Raw genomic sequence first — 14,763 nt, forward strand, 5'->3', positions numbered from 1 at the left:
GGGTCCGGGGCAGGAGTCTTGGCTGGGGGTATATTATCAGTATACAGGGGGTCCGGGGCAGGAGTCTTGGCTGGGGGTATATTATCAGTATACAGGCAGGGGGTCCGGGGCAGGAGTCTTGGCTGGGGGTATATTATCAGTATACAGGGGGTCCGGGGCAGGAGTCTTGGCTGGGGGTATATTATCACTATACAGGGGGTCCGGGGAAGGAGTTTTGCCTGGGGGTATATTATAAGTATACAGGGGGTCCGGGGCAGGAGTCATGGCTGGGGGTATATTATCAGTATACAGGGGGTCCGGGGCAGAAGTCTTGGCTGGGGGTATATTATCAGTATACAGGGGGTCCGGGGCAGGAGTCTTGGCTGGGGGTATATTATTAGTATACAGGGGGTCTGGGGCAGGAGTCTTGGCTGGGGGTATATTATCAGTATACAGGGGGTCCGGGGCAGGAGTCTTAGCTGGGGGTATATTATCAGTATACAGGGGGTCCGAGGCGGGAGTTTTGCCTGGGGGGTATATTATCAGTATACAGGGGGTCTGGGGCAGGAGTCTTGGCTGGGGGTATATTATCAGTATACAGGGGGTCCGAGGCGGGAGTTTTGCCTGGGGGTATATTATCAGTATACAGGGGGTCTGGGGCAGGAGTCTTGGCTGGGGGTATATTATCAGTATACAGGGGGTCTGAGGCGGGAGTCGTGCCTTGGGGTATATTACCAGTATACAGGGGGTCCAACGCCGGAGTCTTGGCTGGGGGTATATTATCAGTATACAGGTGGTCCGAGGCGGGAGTCTTGCCTGGGGGTATATTATCAGTATACAGGGGGTCCGGGGCAGGAGTCTTGGCTGGGGATATATTATCAGTATACAGTGGGTCCGGGGCAGGAGTCATGGCTGGGGGTATATTATCAGTATACAGGGGGTCCGGGGCAGGAGTCTTGGCTGGGGGTATTTTATCAGTATACAGGGGGTCCGGGGCAGGAGTCTTGGCTGGGGGTATATTATCAGTATACAGGGGATCAGGGGCAGGAGTCTTGGCTGGGGGTATATTATCACTATACAGGGGGTCCGGGGCAGGAGTTTTGCCTGGGGATATATTATCAGTGTACAGGGAGTCCGGGGAAGGAGTCTTGGATGAGTAGATGTCTCATTTCTGATGTTTCTTGTTTTCCGCAGACTTTTATATAATCGAAAACAATGCTGTTCTACAAGATGCCATGTCACAGAAGGAAATCTTCAGGAGTGAAGTAAAAATGGTTCCCATTGAGGACTATGGTATGGAGAAGGGAGGCTTTAGAAGGGAGAGGTGGGAAGTCATTAGCAGGGGTGTGGTTTAGTGAGTGGGTGGGGTTTAGTGAGTGGGTGTGGTTTAGTGAGTGGGTGGTGTTTCGTAGGTGGGTGGGGTTTAGTGAGTGGATGGGGTTTAGTGGGTGGGTTTTAGAAGGGAGAGGTGGAATTTCATTAACAGGGGTGAGTTTTTGGGAGTGGGTGAGGATAAGTGAGAGTGGATGTGGTTTATTTAGTGAGTGGGTGTCGTTAAAAGGGGTGGGGTTTAGAAGGGAGAGGTGGAATTTTGTTAGCAGGGGTGAGGTTTAGTGAGTGGGTGGGGTTTAATGAGTGGGTGGGGTTTAATGAGTGGGTGAGGTTTAGTGAGTGGGTGGGGTTAATGAGTGGGTGGGGTTCAGGCACCTTTATCTCACTCCTGTCTCTTATTTTAGAGCTTCCTCTGCGACTGTCATATCCTCGTGATTTTGTGACGCAGAATCGATATCCTCTCCTTCTCATTGTGTAAGTATCTTGCGCCAATAGTAAGATTGCATTTTACAGTAAAGTAAAAATCATGTTCATTCATATATCATCTGATAATACCATGCGCTATCGTGTAATAAGTGTCATCGAGTGTCATTATCCTGTGAAGTCCTGGCCCATTCATCGGCTCTCACCTCAACCCTCGCAGTTTGCTCAACCCCCTTGAATTTTTACAAGCAAAACAGTCAGCGGTCAATGAGATACAGAATAAGAGAGAAGCCTGACCCGAGGTGACCTAGATACAGAATAAGAGAGAAGCCTGACCCGAGGTGACCAAAATACAGAATAAGAGAGAAGCCTGACCCGAGGTGACCTAGATACAGAATAAGAGAGAAGCCTGACCCGAGGTGACCGAGATACAGAATAAGAGAGAAGCCTGACCCGAGGTGACGTAGATACAGAATAAGAGAGAAGCCTGACCCGAGGTGACCTAGATACAGAATAGAGAAGCCTGACCCGAGGTGACCTAGATACAGAATAAGAGAGAAGCCTGACCCAAGGTGACCAAAATACAGAATAAGAGAGAAGCCTGACCCGAGGTGACCTTGATACAGAATAAGAGAGAAGCCTGACCCGAGGTGACCTAGATACAGAATAAGAGAGAAGCCTGACCCGATGTGACCTAGATACAGAATAAGAGAGAAGCCTGACCCGAGGTGACCTAGATACAGAATAGAGAAGCCTGACCGGAGGTGACCTAGATACAGAATAAGAGAGAAGCCTGACCCAAGGTGACCAAAATACAGAATAAGAGAGAAGCCTGACCCGAGGTGACCTAGATATAGAATAAGAAAGAAGCCTGACCCGAGGTGACCTAGATACAGAATAAGAGAGAAGCCTGACCCGAGGTGAACGAGATACAGAATAAGAGAGAAGCCTGACCCGAGGTGACCGAGATACAGAATAGAGAAGCCTGACCCGAGGTGACCTAGATACAGAATAACAGAGAAGCCTGACCCAAGGTGACCAAAATACAGAATAAGAGAGAAGCCTGACCCGAGGTGACCTAGATACAGAATAAGAGAGAAGCCTGACCCGAGGTGACCTAGATACAGAATAAGAGAGAAGCCTGACCCGATGTGACCTAGATACAGAATAAGAGAGAAGCCTGACCCGAGGTGACCTAGATACAGAATAGAGAAGCCTGACCCGAGGTGACCTAGATACAGAATAAGAGAGAAGCCTGACCCAAGGTGACCAAAATACAGAATAAGAGAGAAGCCTGACCCGAGGTGACCTAGATATAGAATAAGAAAGAAGCCTGACCCGAGGTGACCTAGATACAGAATAAGAGAGAAGCCTGACCCGAGGTGAACGAGATACAGAATAAGAGAGACGCTGTCTTTCTAAATTCTACTAAAAAGGGGGCTGAAAGCCCGTACTTACGAAGCGCTCACTGATATCCTAATCAGGCACGAATACTAAGATTCTTTATAGCAAGATACTATTTATTTTAATAGCACATGAATAATCAATGGTACATAGGCATTAGAACTACTTTATAGTCATAGAATCTTATACAGTAACAGAAATATGCATCAACATTACCGTATGTTGTGGCACGCCTTTCTCATCGGAAGAACTCGATTAGTGAGAAGGAAACAACATGACATCTGCATCACAGGAACAGTGCGTCCACTTGAGTGTCCTGGAAACGTCCCCAAATGTCACTAAGCGAGTCCTGTCTTTTTATAGCAACACTTTGTACGTCATGTGCACTGAGTGGTGAATTGGTGACCAGCATGTGACAGCTGAGTCATGTTCATGTAACTTGACCACAAGCTGCTGTGGGCACCAGTAGTTTCCTGAACATTTCCTGCACATTTTGCCAGTTGATCACTGGCCGACCACAGTTTCCTGGAGATATTGCAAGGAGCCGTGAATTTTACATGCCAGTTTCCTTACACCTGTTGCCAACTAACCACGAGTTTCCTGACTGTGGAACTGTAAACGTTACTTCCTCATAATCGTGGTTTGCTGAAGACCTGTCTAACACGTACACTTGGTCATAGTGAAATAGGCTCAGCCAGAGGACATCTCTTTGATACTGAATTATGGATGGATCAAATAATATCTGGGATCACTATATCTTTTGATTATGATCCCTATCTGATCACACTCCTTCTTCAGTCATATCACATTGGTATCACAATCAGTCCTTGATCCCAGGGATTATTTTCCATCATCAGTATTCCACTAGAGGAAGATCACTCGGAAAACACCATACCATGACCAAGAAGTATCGCTTTTAATAGGACACTATCATTGACTTTGCCACAAATTTTGATTTCTTGGTTTGTTTGGATAAACGTTGAATCACAAATATCATCACTTTCACTACTATGTATATTAAAACTAAAAGCAATATTATCTGAAAAGCTCCCTTGAATATCATGTGTTTTGGCATTTGCTCGATATTCAGAGGAATCATTGCACATTAGATTTCTCGATATGTTACTACAAGTTTCACTAGTCCCATTTATGAACATATTGGCATAAGGCCATAACATATTATGAATTGTCCTTTCCACTAAGCTGGGTTTAAAAGCATCTACAGTATTTATAGCTGTCCCAAAACTTATTTTTATATTCCCCATAGGGATGAATCCCAGGTTAGTCAGTCCAGTCTTATTTCTTGGTACTCAAATTCCTCCCTTAAAAGCCAGATATTGTAAATTGGTGACTGTTGCACTCAAATTGCCTTGCCACCATGGAAGATTGATCCATCCTACTACGGGAATGGGTAGTATTCCATAGACGAACATTTTGAGTGTCTTTATTGGCAAGATGATCAGAACAACTTTTCCACTTTAAGATTTCCTCCATCGATACCGGGATAGCCAGATAAGGGATACTGGTGGCTGTAACCGGAGAATGTGTACAGCTCCAGCAATCTGTGTGTTGGCTACTGTTCCGCGCATCAGTTAAAATGTGATGGTGCATCAGAAATGTATTCGCCATAGGTTCCTCCTGATGTAGACTTGTCCATCCAACGACCAAAGAGGCAAAAATCAAACACAGGAATTTCTCCATCTCATCACTATCGAGCTCTTCCCAGTAACCGATACCATGGATTCCGCTTATTTACAACACCATCTGCATATAGAGATACACTATTATTCTCGTAAATGACATTTTTCTTGTGGAACATATTCCCACTTCTGCACTCCTGGTCTCATTATCAGGAGAGTACGATCTTTTCCGACCGCTATTACCTCTGCCTCTGAGGGCGGTCCTTGGAGGTTTTGAATCCATATTTTTGCTCCTACATTTGTAATATTAGAGGATCCAAAACCTTTAGTACCCCGTATTGTTAATTCTGCCGGGGCAGTTCCTTCTCTTATCTCAGACAGGTTTATTGGAATTATCAACATCTGAGCCACCTTCTGGTGTTTCACCAAGATCAAAGGTTAATTTCCCAAATTTGGCATCAGTACCTTGATTTCTCCCTGATAATCTGCATCTATTACCCCTCCCACCACTATGGCTCTTTTTAACGCTAAACTAGAATGAGTGGCTATTTGACCATAATGATCCTTTGGCATCTGGCAACCCAATCCTGTTAAAATTGTTTTTACCTTACCTGGGGGTACCACAACAGTTTCCAATGTACTGAGGTCTAAACCTGCTGAATAAGGTGTCGCTCTTTCTGGTGTGCCCAAACAGCTGTACCTTGCAACCATGCCTCTTTTTTCCTTGTCAACTGTTGGACTGACTTGTCTGATGGCTGCTGCTTCATCTGCTTCTGAATTAAACAAACGTTCAAGTGAGTTAGTAGGGACATTATTATTATTATTATTATTTATTTATAGAGCACCATTGATTCCATGGTGCTGTACATGAGAAGGTGGTTACATACAGAACACATATACAAGTTACATTCTATAGGATTGTGGGGAGGAGACAGTAGGTGGGGTGTAGATCGGGCGGCGGCTCCGCACGGTGGTCGGGCGGCAGCTCCGCACGGTGGTCGGGCAGCAGCTCCGCACGGTGGTCGGGCGGCAGCTCCACGCGGTGGTCGGGCGGCAGCAAGGATATTGGAGATTATAGGCATTTCTGAACAGATGAGTTTTCAGGTTCCGTTTGAAGTTTGCAAGTGTAGCAGATAGTCTGACGTGTTGAGGCAGCGAGTTCCAGAAGACTGGGGATGTTCGGGAGAAGTCTTGGAGGCGGTTGCATGAGGAGCGAATGAGAGAGGAGGAGAGAAGGAGATCTTGAGAGGACCGGAGATTACGTTTTGGAGTGTAGCGAGAGATTAGTTCAGAGATATATGGAGGAGACAATTTGTGGATGGCTTTGTAAGTCAGTGTTAGTAGTTTGAATTGGATACTATGGAAGATCAGGAGCCAGTGAAGGGACTTGCAGAGAGGAGAAGCGGGGTGGTATTGAGGCAAGAGGTGGATCAGTCGGGCAGCAGAATTAAGGATGGACTGGAGAGGGGCGAGCATGTTAGCAGGGAGACCACAGAGGAGGATGTTACAGTAATCGAGGCGGGAGATTATGATGGCATGCACTAGCATTTTTGTAGATTGAGAATTGAGGAAGGGACGGATTCTGGAAATATTTTTGAGTTGAAGACGGCAGGAGCTGGTGAGGGATTGAATGTGTGGTATAAAGGACAAGGCAGAGTCAAAGGTCACTCCGAGGCACCGAACTTTGGGTGCTGGGGAGAGCGTGATGTTATTTATTGTAATAGATAGATCAGGTAGAGAGTGTAGGTGAGATGGAGGAAAGATGATCAGTTCAGTTTTGGCCACATTGAGCTTTAGGAAGCGAGAGGAGAAGAAGGAAGATATAGCAGATAGGCACTCTGGGATTCTGGACAGCAGAGAAGTGACATCTGGACCAAAGAGGTAGATCTGAGTGTCATCGGCATATAGGTGGTACTGGAAGCCATGGGACTTTGAGTTGTCCCAGGCCAAATGTATAGATAGAAAAAATTAAGGGTCCCAGGACAGAGCCTTGAGGGACACCAACAGAGAGAGGACGGGATGAAGAGGTTGTGTGGGAGTGGGAGACACTAAAAGTGCGGTTGGATAGGTATGAAGAGATCCAAGAGAGGGCGAGGTCTCTGACACCAAGGGAAGAGAGGATCTGTAGTAGGAGGGAGTGGTCAACAGTGTCAAAACCTGAGGATAGGTCTAGAAGTAGGAGTATAGAGAAGTGCTTGTTAGCTTTGGCAGTAAGTCATTTGTGATTTTAGTCAGGGCAGTTTCAGTGGAATGATGTGGACAGAAGCCGGACTGTAGGTTGTCAAAGTGAGAGTTAGAGGAGAGGTGGGAGGAAAGTTCAGCATAGACGCGCTGTTCCAGGAGTTTTGAGGCGAATGGGAGTAGTGATATGGGGCGATAGCTGGCAGCAGAGGTTGGGTCGAGGGAAGGTTTCTTTAGGATGGGTGTGACTGTTGCATGTTTAAAGGCAGAAGGGAAGGTACCAGTTGTTAAAGATAGGTTGAAGAGATGGGTTAAGGCTGGAATTAGGATAGTGGTGAGGTTGGCGAGGAGGTGGGATGGGATGGGATCAAGTGCGCAGGTGGTGAGGTGCGCTTTTGAGAGAAGATGTGCAAGCTCTCCTTCGGTGATAGTGGAGAGGAAGTTTATGGGGGAGGGGCAGTGGTCTGTTATATGAAGGGGTTGTGGTGGTTGAGCAGAAAAGACTTGTCTGGTTTGGTCGATCTTTTCTTTGAAATATGTGGCAAATTCTTCTGCGGAAATGAGGGAGGTTGGAGGGGGCAGTGGTGGGCGAAGGAGGGAGTTGAAAGTATTGAATAACTGTTTGGGGTTGTGTGTTAAAGAGGATATGAGGTTTCTGAAGTATTCCTGTTTAGCTGAGGTAAGGGCCAAGCGAAATGTGTGAATTGCATTTTTGAATGGGATGAAGTCTTCCTGGGAGTGCGTTTTCTTCCAGCGGCGCTCTGCAGCCCTAGACACTTGCCGCAGTTTTTTAGTGAGGCTGTTGTGCCAGGGTTGTCTATTGATTTGTCTCACTCTGCCATGCACAAGGGGAGCGACTGAATCAATAGCTGATGTGAGAGTGGTGTTGTAGAAAGTGGTGGCACTGTTTGTGTCGTGGACTGAAGATATGGAGGACAGTGGTAGGATAGAGTCAGAAAGGGTGTGTATGTTGACGTGTGCTATGTTTCTGCGAGGGTGTGATACGTGCTGGACAGGGGGGGGCAGGTGAGGAGGACAGGGCTGAGAAGCTCAGTAGATGGAGGTTGGAAGGAGAATAGATGCGGACAGAGTGCACTTCAAAGGAAGGCAGGATAAGGGAGGGTAGAGGTGGGATTGGATTAAAGCTGCAGTTGTTAGAAAGAAGGAGGCTCACTCCTCCACCTTGTCTATTGCCAGGTCGAGGAGTGTGGGTGAAGTGAAGGCCGCTGTAGCACAGGGCAGCAGGGGAGGCAGTGTTGGATGGTGTCAGCCATGTGTCAGTGATACCCAGAAAGGATAGGTTGCTAGAGGTAAAGAGATTGTGAATGATGTGTACTTTATTACAGACAGAACGGACATTCCACAGCGCTCCAGAGAGAGGGGGCGGCGGAGTGGGTGAGAGGGGAATGGATTTTATATTGGAGAGGTTGCGGTAGTTACTAGTAGGTGGGGAGCGATAGAGGGGTGATAGAGAGGAGTGTCCTATCTGGGGGGATCCAGGATTGGGGGCTATGTCACCAGCAGTGAGAAGTAGAGAAAGGGAGAGCAGGTGGGAGAAGGAGAGTGCACGGCATGGTCTGTGTGATATTAAGAGAGACCTGAGATTTAGGAGCAGGTCAGCAGATGAGGTCAGGTGGGGAGGTAAGAGGGAAGGGGAGATGAATATTTGTTTGCTGAGTGCTGGGGTGTGGGGATAGCGAAGGAGAGTGAGGAGGAGAGGAGCAAAGACTGTGAGGGCATAGGTGAACATGGTGAGGATAAGGTTTACATATGGGGAAAATGAAAAAGTGTAGGTGAAAAAATGCAAACGACAGACACACAGTTATAGAGGTAACGTTCACCTTCTGGTCCTTTCTGGGACATTTCTGGAATATTTCTGATTGCCCACTTATCAAATCACACAGACCATGGTCATAACAGACCTGTGCCAACAAATTTATACAACTCTAGAGGCCTAGAAAATGACTCAGGTGTGAGAAGAGGGGAGGGGGATAGAGGAATTTAGCTCTGAGAAACACACCAGGGGTGAATTAGTAAGTACAAACTAAGAGAAACATTTGGACTACTTCCCAGCTAGAAAACGAACTGCTTAAGATGCAGAAGAAATAGGCAGGTGTGAACCAAGAACAAAGAATTAGAAGAATATGAAATTCAGATAGGGATGGCAGTGGTTGGAGCAGTATCACATATCAGAAGAAATAACTTACAGGAAAGGATAGACTTCAATGGGGATGGCAGTGGTTGGAGCAGTATCACATACCAGTAGAAATAACATACAGGAAAGGATAGACTTCAATGGGGATGGCAGTGGTTGGAGCAGTATTACATACCAGTAGAAATAACATACAGGAAAGGATAGACTTCAATGGGGATGGCAGTGGTTGGAGCAGTATCACATACCAGAAGAAATAACATACAGGAAAGGATAGACTTCAATGGGGATGGCAGTGGTTGGAGCAGTATTACATACCAGTAGAAATAACATACAGGAAAGGATAGACTTCAATGGGGATGGCAGTGGTTGGAGCAGTATTACATACCAGTAGAAATAACATACAGGAAAGGATAGACTTCAATGGGGATGGCAGTGGTTGGAGCAGTATCACATACCTGTGGATGAAACAGATGAATTTTCAGGTCAAAAGAGGTGGCAGCATTCAGGAGGATATATTATGAATTACATTTCTGGAATATTTCTGAATTGCCCACTTAGAAAATCCCACTTATCAAATCACACAGACCATGACATGAGCATCGACATGAAATACAGTGGTCTTGGTAGATTGAATAATCTCTTCAATGTCTTGCCACACTTCCTTGACCATCTCAAACGCATTTTGCTTGTCCTCTCCTCAGTGGAACTCATATTTTTTCCTTGTTACTTTGTACAAATGAGCCAACATTTGTCCCAAATGAGGGATATGTTTTCTCCAAAAACCAAACAATCCAATATAAGACTGAGTCTCCTGTTTGGATTTAGGGACCGGAAAATTAATAATTTTCTGTCTGGCATTGGGCAAGATCTCTCTGTGCCCCTTGTTCCACTGAATCCCTAGAAATTTTACCACCTGAGACGGTCCTTGAACCTTGGCATCATTGATTTCCCATCCTTTACTCCTCATATGAGCAACCAGTTTTGTCAATTGATCTTTCACACTTTGCTCATCTTGTCCTTGTGTTGAGGAGGACCTTTACATCAAATACTTAATTAACCTTTTGACAAGGGATTGTGGGAAATATATCGATTTGCCTTACATAATTCAGGTTTCAGATCATATACATAACACAGATATAAAGATGGCTGACATTTCCTGTTCACCACACCTTGCTTGGAATGCAGGGAATGTCCAGATGAAAGAAGACCACCATATAAGGGAAGACCCCTGGTCAAGCTAGAAGACATCACAGACCAAACCATCAGCATGGATGCACCAGATGACGTCCCTCCCATCGTCATGGTTTCATCCACTGGAGTCAGACCTGCCCATCAACAGCAACATGGATCTCCCCATTGGCTAGCTCATGAACTGTCCCACTAAATGGGCATATCTGAACTTGTGTACACCCCTAGCCTATATCAAGAGGATGCATGAGTCTCCTCAGTCTGTTTGGTGCCATTTTCTACTGTGACCAAGAAGAGACTTCATATCCGACTGTGTCTGGTGTGAATTCTTTTACGCATGCACTTGGCCCATATCAATTCGGCCAGGCAGTAGGCAACTAGTGATCTCTGGTTAAGAGTTCACCTTAACACTTGTATCATTATATCATCGATTATAATGTGAGATCTGCATTTCTGATGGTAGATCAAATCCATCCAAATGCTCTGCCACCGTCCGGTGACAGATTGTGGGGCTATGTACCCCATCCTTGGGGTAACCTGGTAGAGGTATATTGTCTCCCTAACCAAGTGAATGCAAATTGATCTTGAGCCTTCTCTTCTATAGGTATAGTAAAGAAGGCATTTGCCAAATCAATTACTGCATACCAAGTTCCGGAGTGAGTGTGAATATTTTCCACAATCGTTATTGTATCCGGAACTGCAGCTGTCAAGGGAGGAGTATTCTTGTTTAACTCCCTATAATCGACTGTCATGCGCCAGGAGCCATCCCTCTTTGTAACTGGCCAGACAGGATTATTCCATGCGGTAGTAGTAGGGCGCATTACCCCAGTTTCTACCAATTCTTTAATGGTTTCTCCTATCTCTCTGTGACCTCCTGGTACTCGATATTGTTTCATAGCTACCATTTTTGTATCTGGAGGTACATGTACAGGGGGCATTTTGACTTTACCCACCACCTCCGGTCGCATTTCCTTATGACAAGACTTAACCCCAAAGGAGAATTTTCCTTCGGTTAGATTAAGAGTCATCCCTTTTAGCACATCAATTCCCAAAATATATTCTAGTATAGGAACTACCAGCACCGTATACTTCTTGATAAGTAAATTACCTATCTTCAAAGCTACTTGTGTCTGAACCCCGGTGATCACTTGACCACCTAGTCCAGCAATTTTTACTCGAGGTCCTTTTATTTTTTTTCTGGGTTTCCATGAATTAAAGTAGCCTCCGCCCCCGTGTCAATCAAAGCTGGGACTCTTTGAACATTTCCCCCTTTCCAATGTATGCTAAGATTGACGTAGGGACGTTCGTCCCTTTTTATCAATGGGGGGCTTGGCTGGCTACCTATGGTAAATCACTTCCTTCTGAACTTTCATTTACACAGACTTCATTAGCCCTTCCTTCCGTGACCTTTGTGGCCACGGCTGCAGCCAGTTCTTCCCATGGGTAAACTGACTGAAAATCTTCCCAAGACACTTTCTTTGGGGGGTTTTCCCCTTTTCCTTCTGATTTCTTTACCTTGGGGGTTTTTGAGCCCCCCTCCACATTTGTAGTGGTCACTTTCTTTGCGGATAGAACTTTGTTTGTACAACTTCCATAATTCTCCTGTCTCCTTTCCATCAATCCTTTCCTTATTGATCCCGGCTTTAAGCAAAGCTTGCAACATGTCTTTGCGAGACACCCGTGGGGCCTCCCCTACTGATTTCTCTTTCCAATCAGGATTGTTTGGCTTACTGTTACCAACATGGCCTCCAGGGGACGGTTTATCCCACTGTCCCATATCCTGTAACTCCCTCATCCTCCCTAGAACTACACCGATTGATTCTCCAGTCAGCGCTACAGTTAAGGTTAAAATAACTGTTTTGTATGCTGGAGGAGCATGTTTAACCAGCCTATTTCTTATGCTGGCTGTCAATGGGTACTGGAGATAATCATCATCCATTCCCAAAAGAGGAAGAGCATTCTTCATTGCTTCTTCCTTCAGCCTTTCCATACCATCTTTTAAGGTATACCAAGGTTTATTATTGATAGGAAAGTCTACTTCTGATCGGTATTTGTCCAGAAAAGCATGGGCTAAGATCATGATTAAGTTTTGAGTGCCATGCTCATTATGATCAACAAAATAATTTTTTATTGACCTCTGAATTACTGGGTCCCGAGATATGGTGACAAATTTTGCCACGTCTCCGGCGTCAAAGTGCAATCCACCTCCTCCGAGATCGTGCACCCTGACCAACCAGGGAATTTCTCCTTCACCTGGTTTTTGTCTAAACTGTGTTAAAATGCTATCAACTTCTCCCTGAGAGTAATCTTCAATGGTTACTCGATTCTTTACATGAGGAATCGTTCTCTCATTTGTGATGGCATTACCATCTTCTTCATATTGCAGATTTCCCTGACTGTCCCGGACATGTTCCCGGATGATGTCATTCTCTGTCCTCTCTAGGCGCCTCCTTACTGGGTTAGCCTGAATCTTCCCTTTATGGTAATCCTCCTCATCAGATGATGAAGATGAACCCCACACATCCCCATCCCGAGTATCGGGATCCCAGTTTACAGAAGCTGAGGCGATACTTTTATGTACTTTGGTTTTATTTACCCTTCATCCTCTTTTCTTGTACTTATTTTGAGCAATTTTTACGGCAGCTTTTTCTGCCACATTCTGATAATGTTCCAATTTATCCTTCAACAGTCGGGTATTACATTCCAGAACTGTTTTCTGGCCACCTAATTCTATCATCTTTTGTTCCATCTGGGAACCTTTCTTCTGCATCTTTAGATTACGCTCATGCATTACGCTATATGCACTTGCCAAAATCCAGATGCGCCGTCCTAAAGACACTACATCACCTGCTTTCACAGGGACACTACTGAATACATCCACAACATCAGTAGGTTCACAACCCTTGACATCACCTGCTTTCACAGGGACACTACTTAGTACATTCACAACATCAGTAGGTTCACAACCCTTGACATCACCTACTTTCACAGGGACACTACTGAGTACATTCACAACATCAGTAGGTTCACTACCCTTGAGCTTATTCTGCCATTGTTCTGCCAACCACAATTGACCAATTCATGTGCTATAAGATTGTAGGGAGCCTCAGTCCAGCCGGGGATCTCCACAACACCATCTCCTTAACATTATCCTTACGTTTTCTGAATATTTTGACACTATGCAAAAAGATAAAAAAAAATTGGAAATTTGCCCAAATATGTTTTTAATTTCAAAATTACAAACATTTGTTTAATTACTTCTTCTAGAAGTAATCCTGCCGACTATGCCAATTTATGTCTTGCTAAATTCTTCTAAAAAGGGGGCTGAAAGCCTGTACTTACGAAGCGCTCACTGATATCCTAATCAGGCACGAATACTAAGATTCTTTATAGCAAGATACTATTTATTTTAATAGCACATGAATAATCAATGGTACATAGGCATGAGAACTACTTTATAGTCATAGAATCTTATACAATAACAGAAGTATGCAGCGACATTACCGTATGTTGTAGCACGCCTTTCTCATTGGAGGGACTCGATTAGTGAGAAGGAAACAACATGGCATCTGCGTCACAGGAACAGTGCGTCCACCTGAGTGTCCTGGAAACGTCCCCAAATGTCACTAAGCGAGTCCTGTCTTTTTATAGCAAAACTTTGTACGTCATGTGCACTGAGTGGTGAATTGGTGACCAGTATGTGACAGCTGAGTCATGTTCATGTAACTTGACCACAAGCTGCTGTGGGCACCAGTAGTTTCCTGAACATTTCCTGCACAGTTTGCCAGTTGACCACTGGCCGACCACAGTTTCCTGGAGATATTGCAAGGAGCCGTGAATTTTACATGCCAGCTTCCTTACACCTGTTGCCAACTAACCACGAGTTTCCTGACTGTGGTACTGTAAACGTTACTTCCTCTTAATCGTGGTTTGCTCAAGACCTGTCTAACACGTACGCTTGGTCATAGTGAAATAGGGTCAGCCAGAGGACATCTCTCTGATACTGAATTATGGATGGATCAAATAATATCTGGGATCACTATATCTTTTGATTATGATCCCTATCTAATCACACTCATTCTTCAGTCATATCACATTGGTATCACAGACGCCTGACCCGAGGAGCTCGAGATACAGAATAAGAGAGAAGCCTGACCCGAGGTGACCGAGATACAGAATAAGAGAGAAGCCTGACCTGAGGAGCTTGAGATACAGAATAAGAGAGAAGCCTGACTTGAGAGGACTAAGATACAGAATTAGAGAGAAGCCTGACCCGAGGTGACCGAGATACAGAATAATAGAGAAGCCTGACCCGACGGGACCGAGATGTAAGGAGAAAGTAACTTACATTTTTACCAAATATCCGTTCTAAAACAGTAGTAATAGTGATAGTAATATTTGCTGGATATGACAGTACTATTTATAGTTGCAGTAGTATTTGCAGGCTTTTACAATACTATT

At 45.1% G+C, this 14,763-nt stretch overlaps 1 protein-coding gene across 1 annotated transcript in view; it reads left to right on the forward strand.

Moving 5' to 3' along the window:
- Positions 1-14,763, forward strand: part of DPP10 (dipeptidyl peptidase like 10) — a 425,891-nt gene that overhangs the window by 303,893 nt on the left and 107,235 nt on the right. Inside the window, exons 17-18 of the mRNA XM_075318715.1 lie at positions 1,174-1,272; positions 1,716-1,785. Coding sequence (XP_075174830.1) covers positions 1,174-1,272; positions 1,716-1,785 — 169 coding nt within the window. The remainder of the gene's footprint in view (positions 1-1,173; positions 1,273-1,715; positions 1,786-14,763) is intronic.

This window comes from Anomaloglossus baeobatrachus, chromosome 7, assembly GCF_048569485.1.
Source record: "Anomaloglossus baeobatrachus isolate aAnoBae1 chromosome 7, aAnoBae1.hap1, whole genome shotgun sequence".
In the NCBI taxonomy this organism is placed as follows: domain Eukaryota; kingdom Metazoa; phylum Chordata; class Amphibia; order Anura; family Aromobatidae; genus Anomaloglossus; species Anomaloglossus baeobatrachus.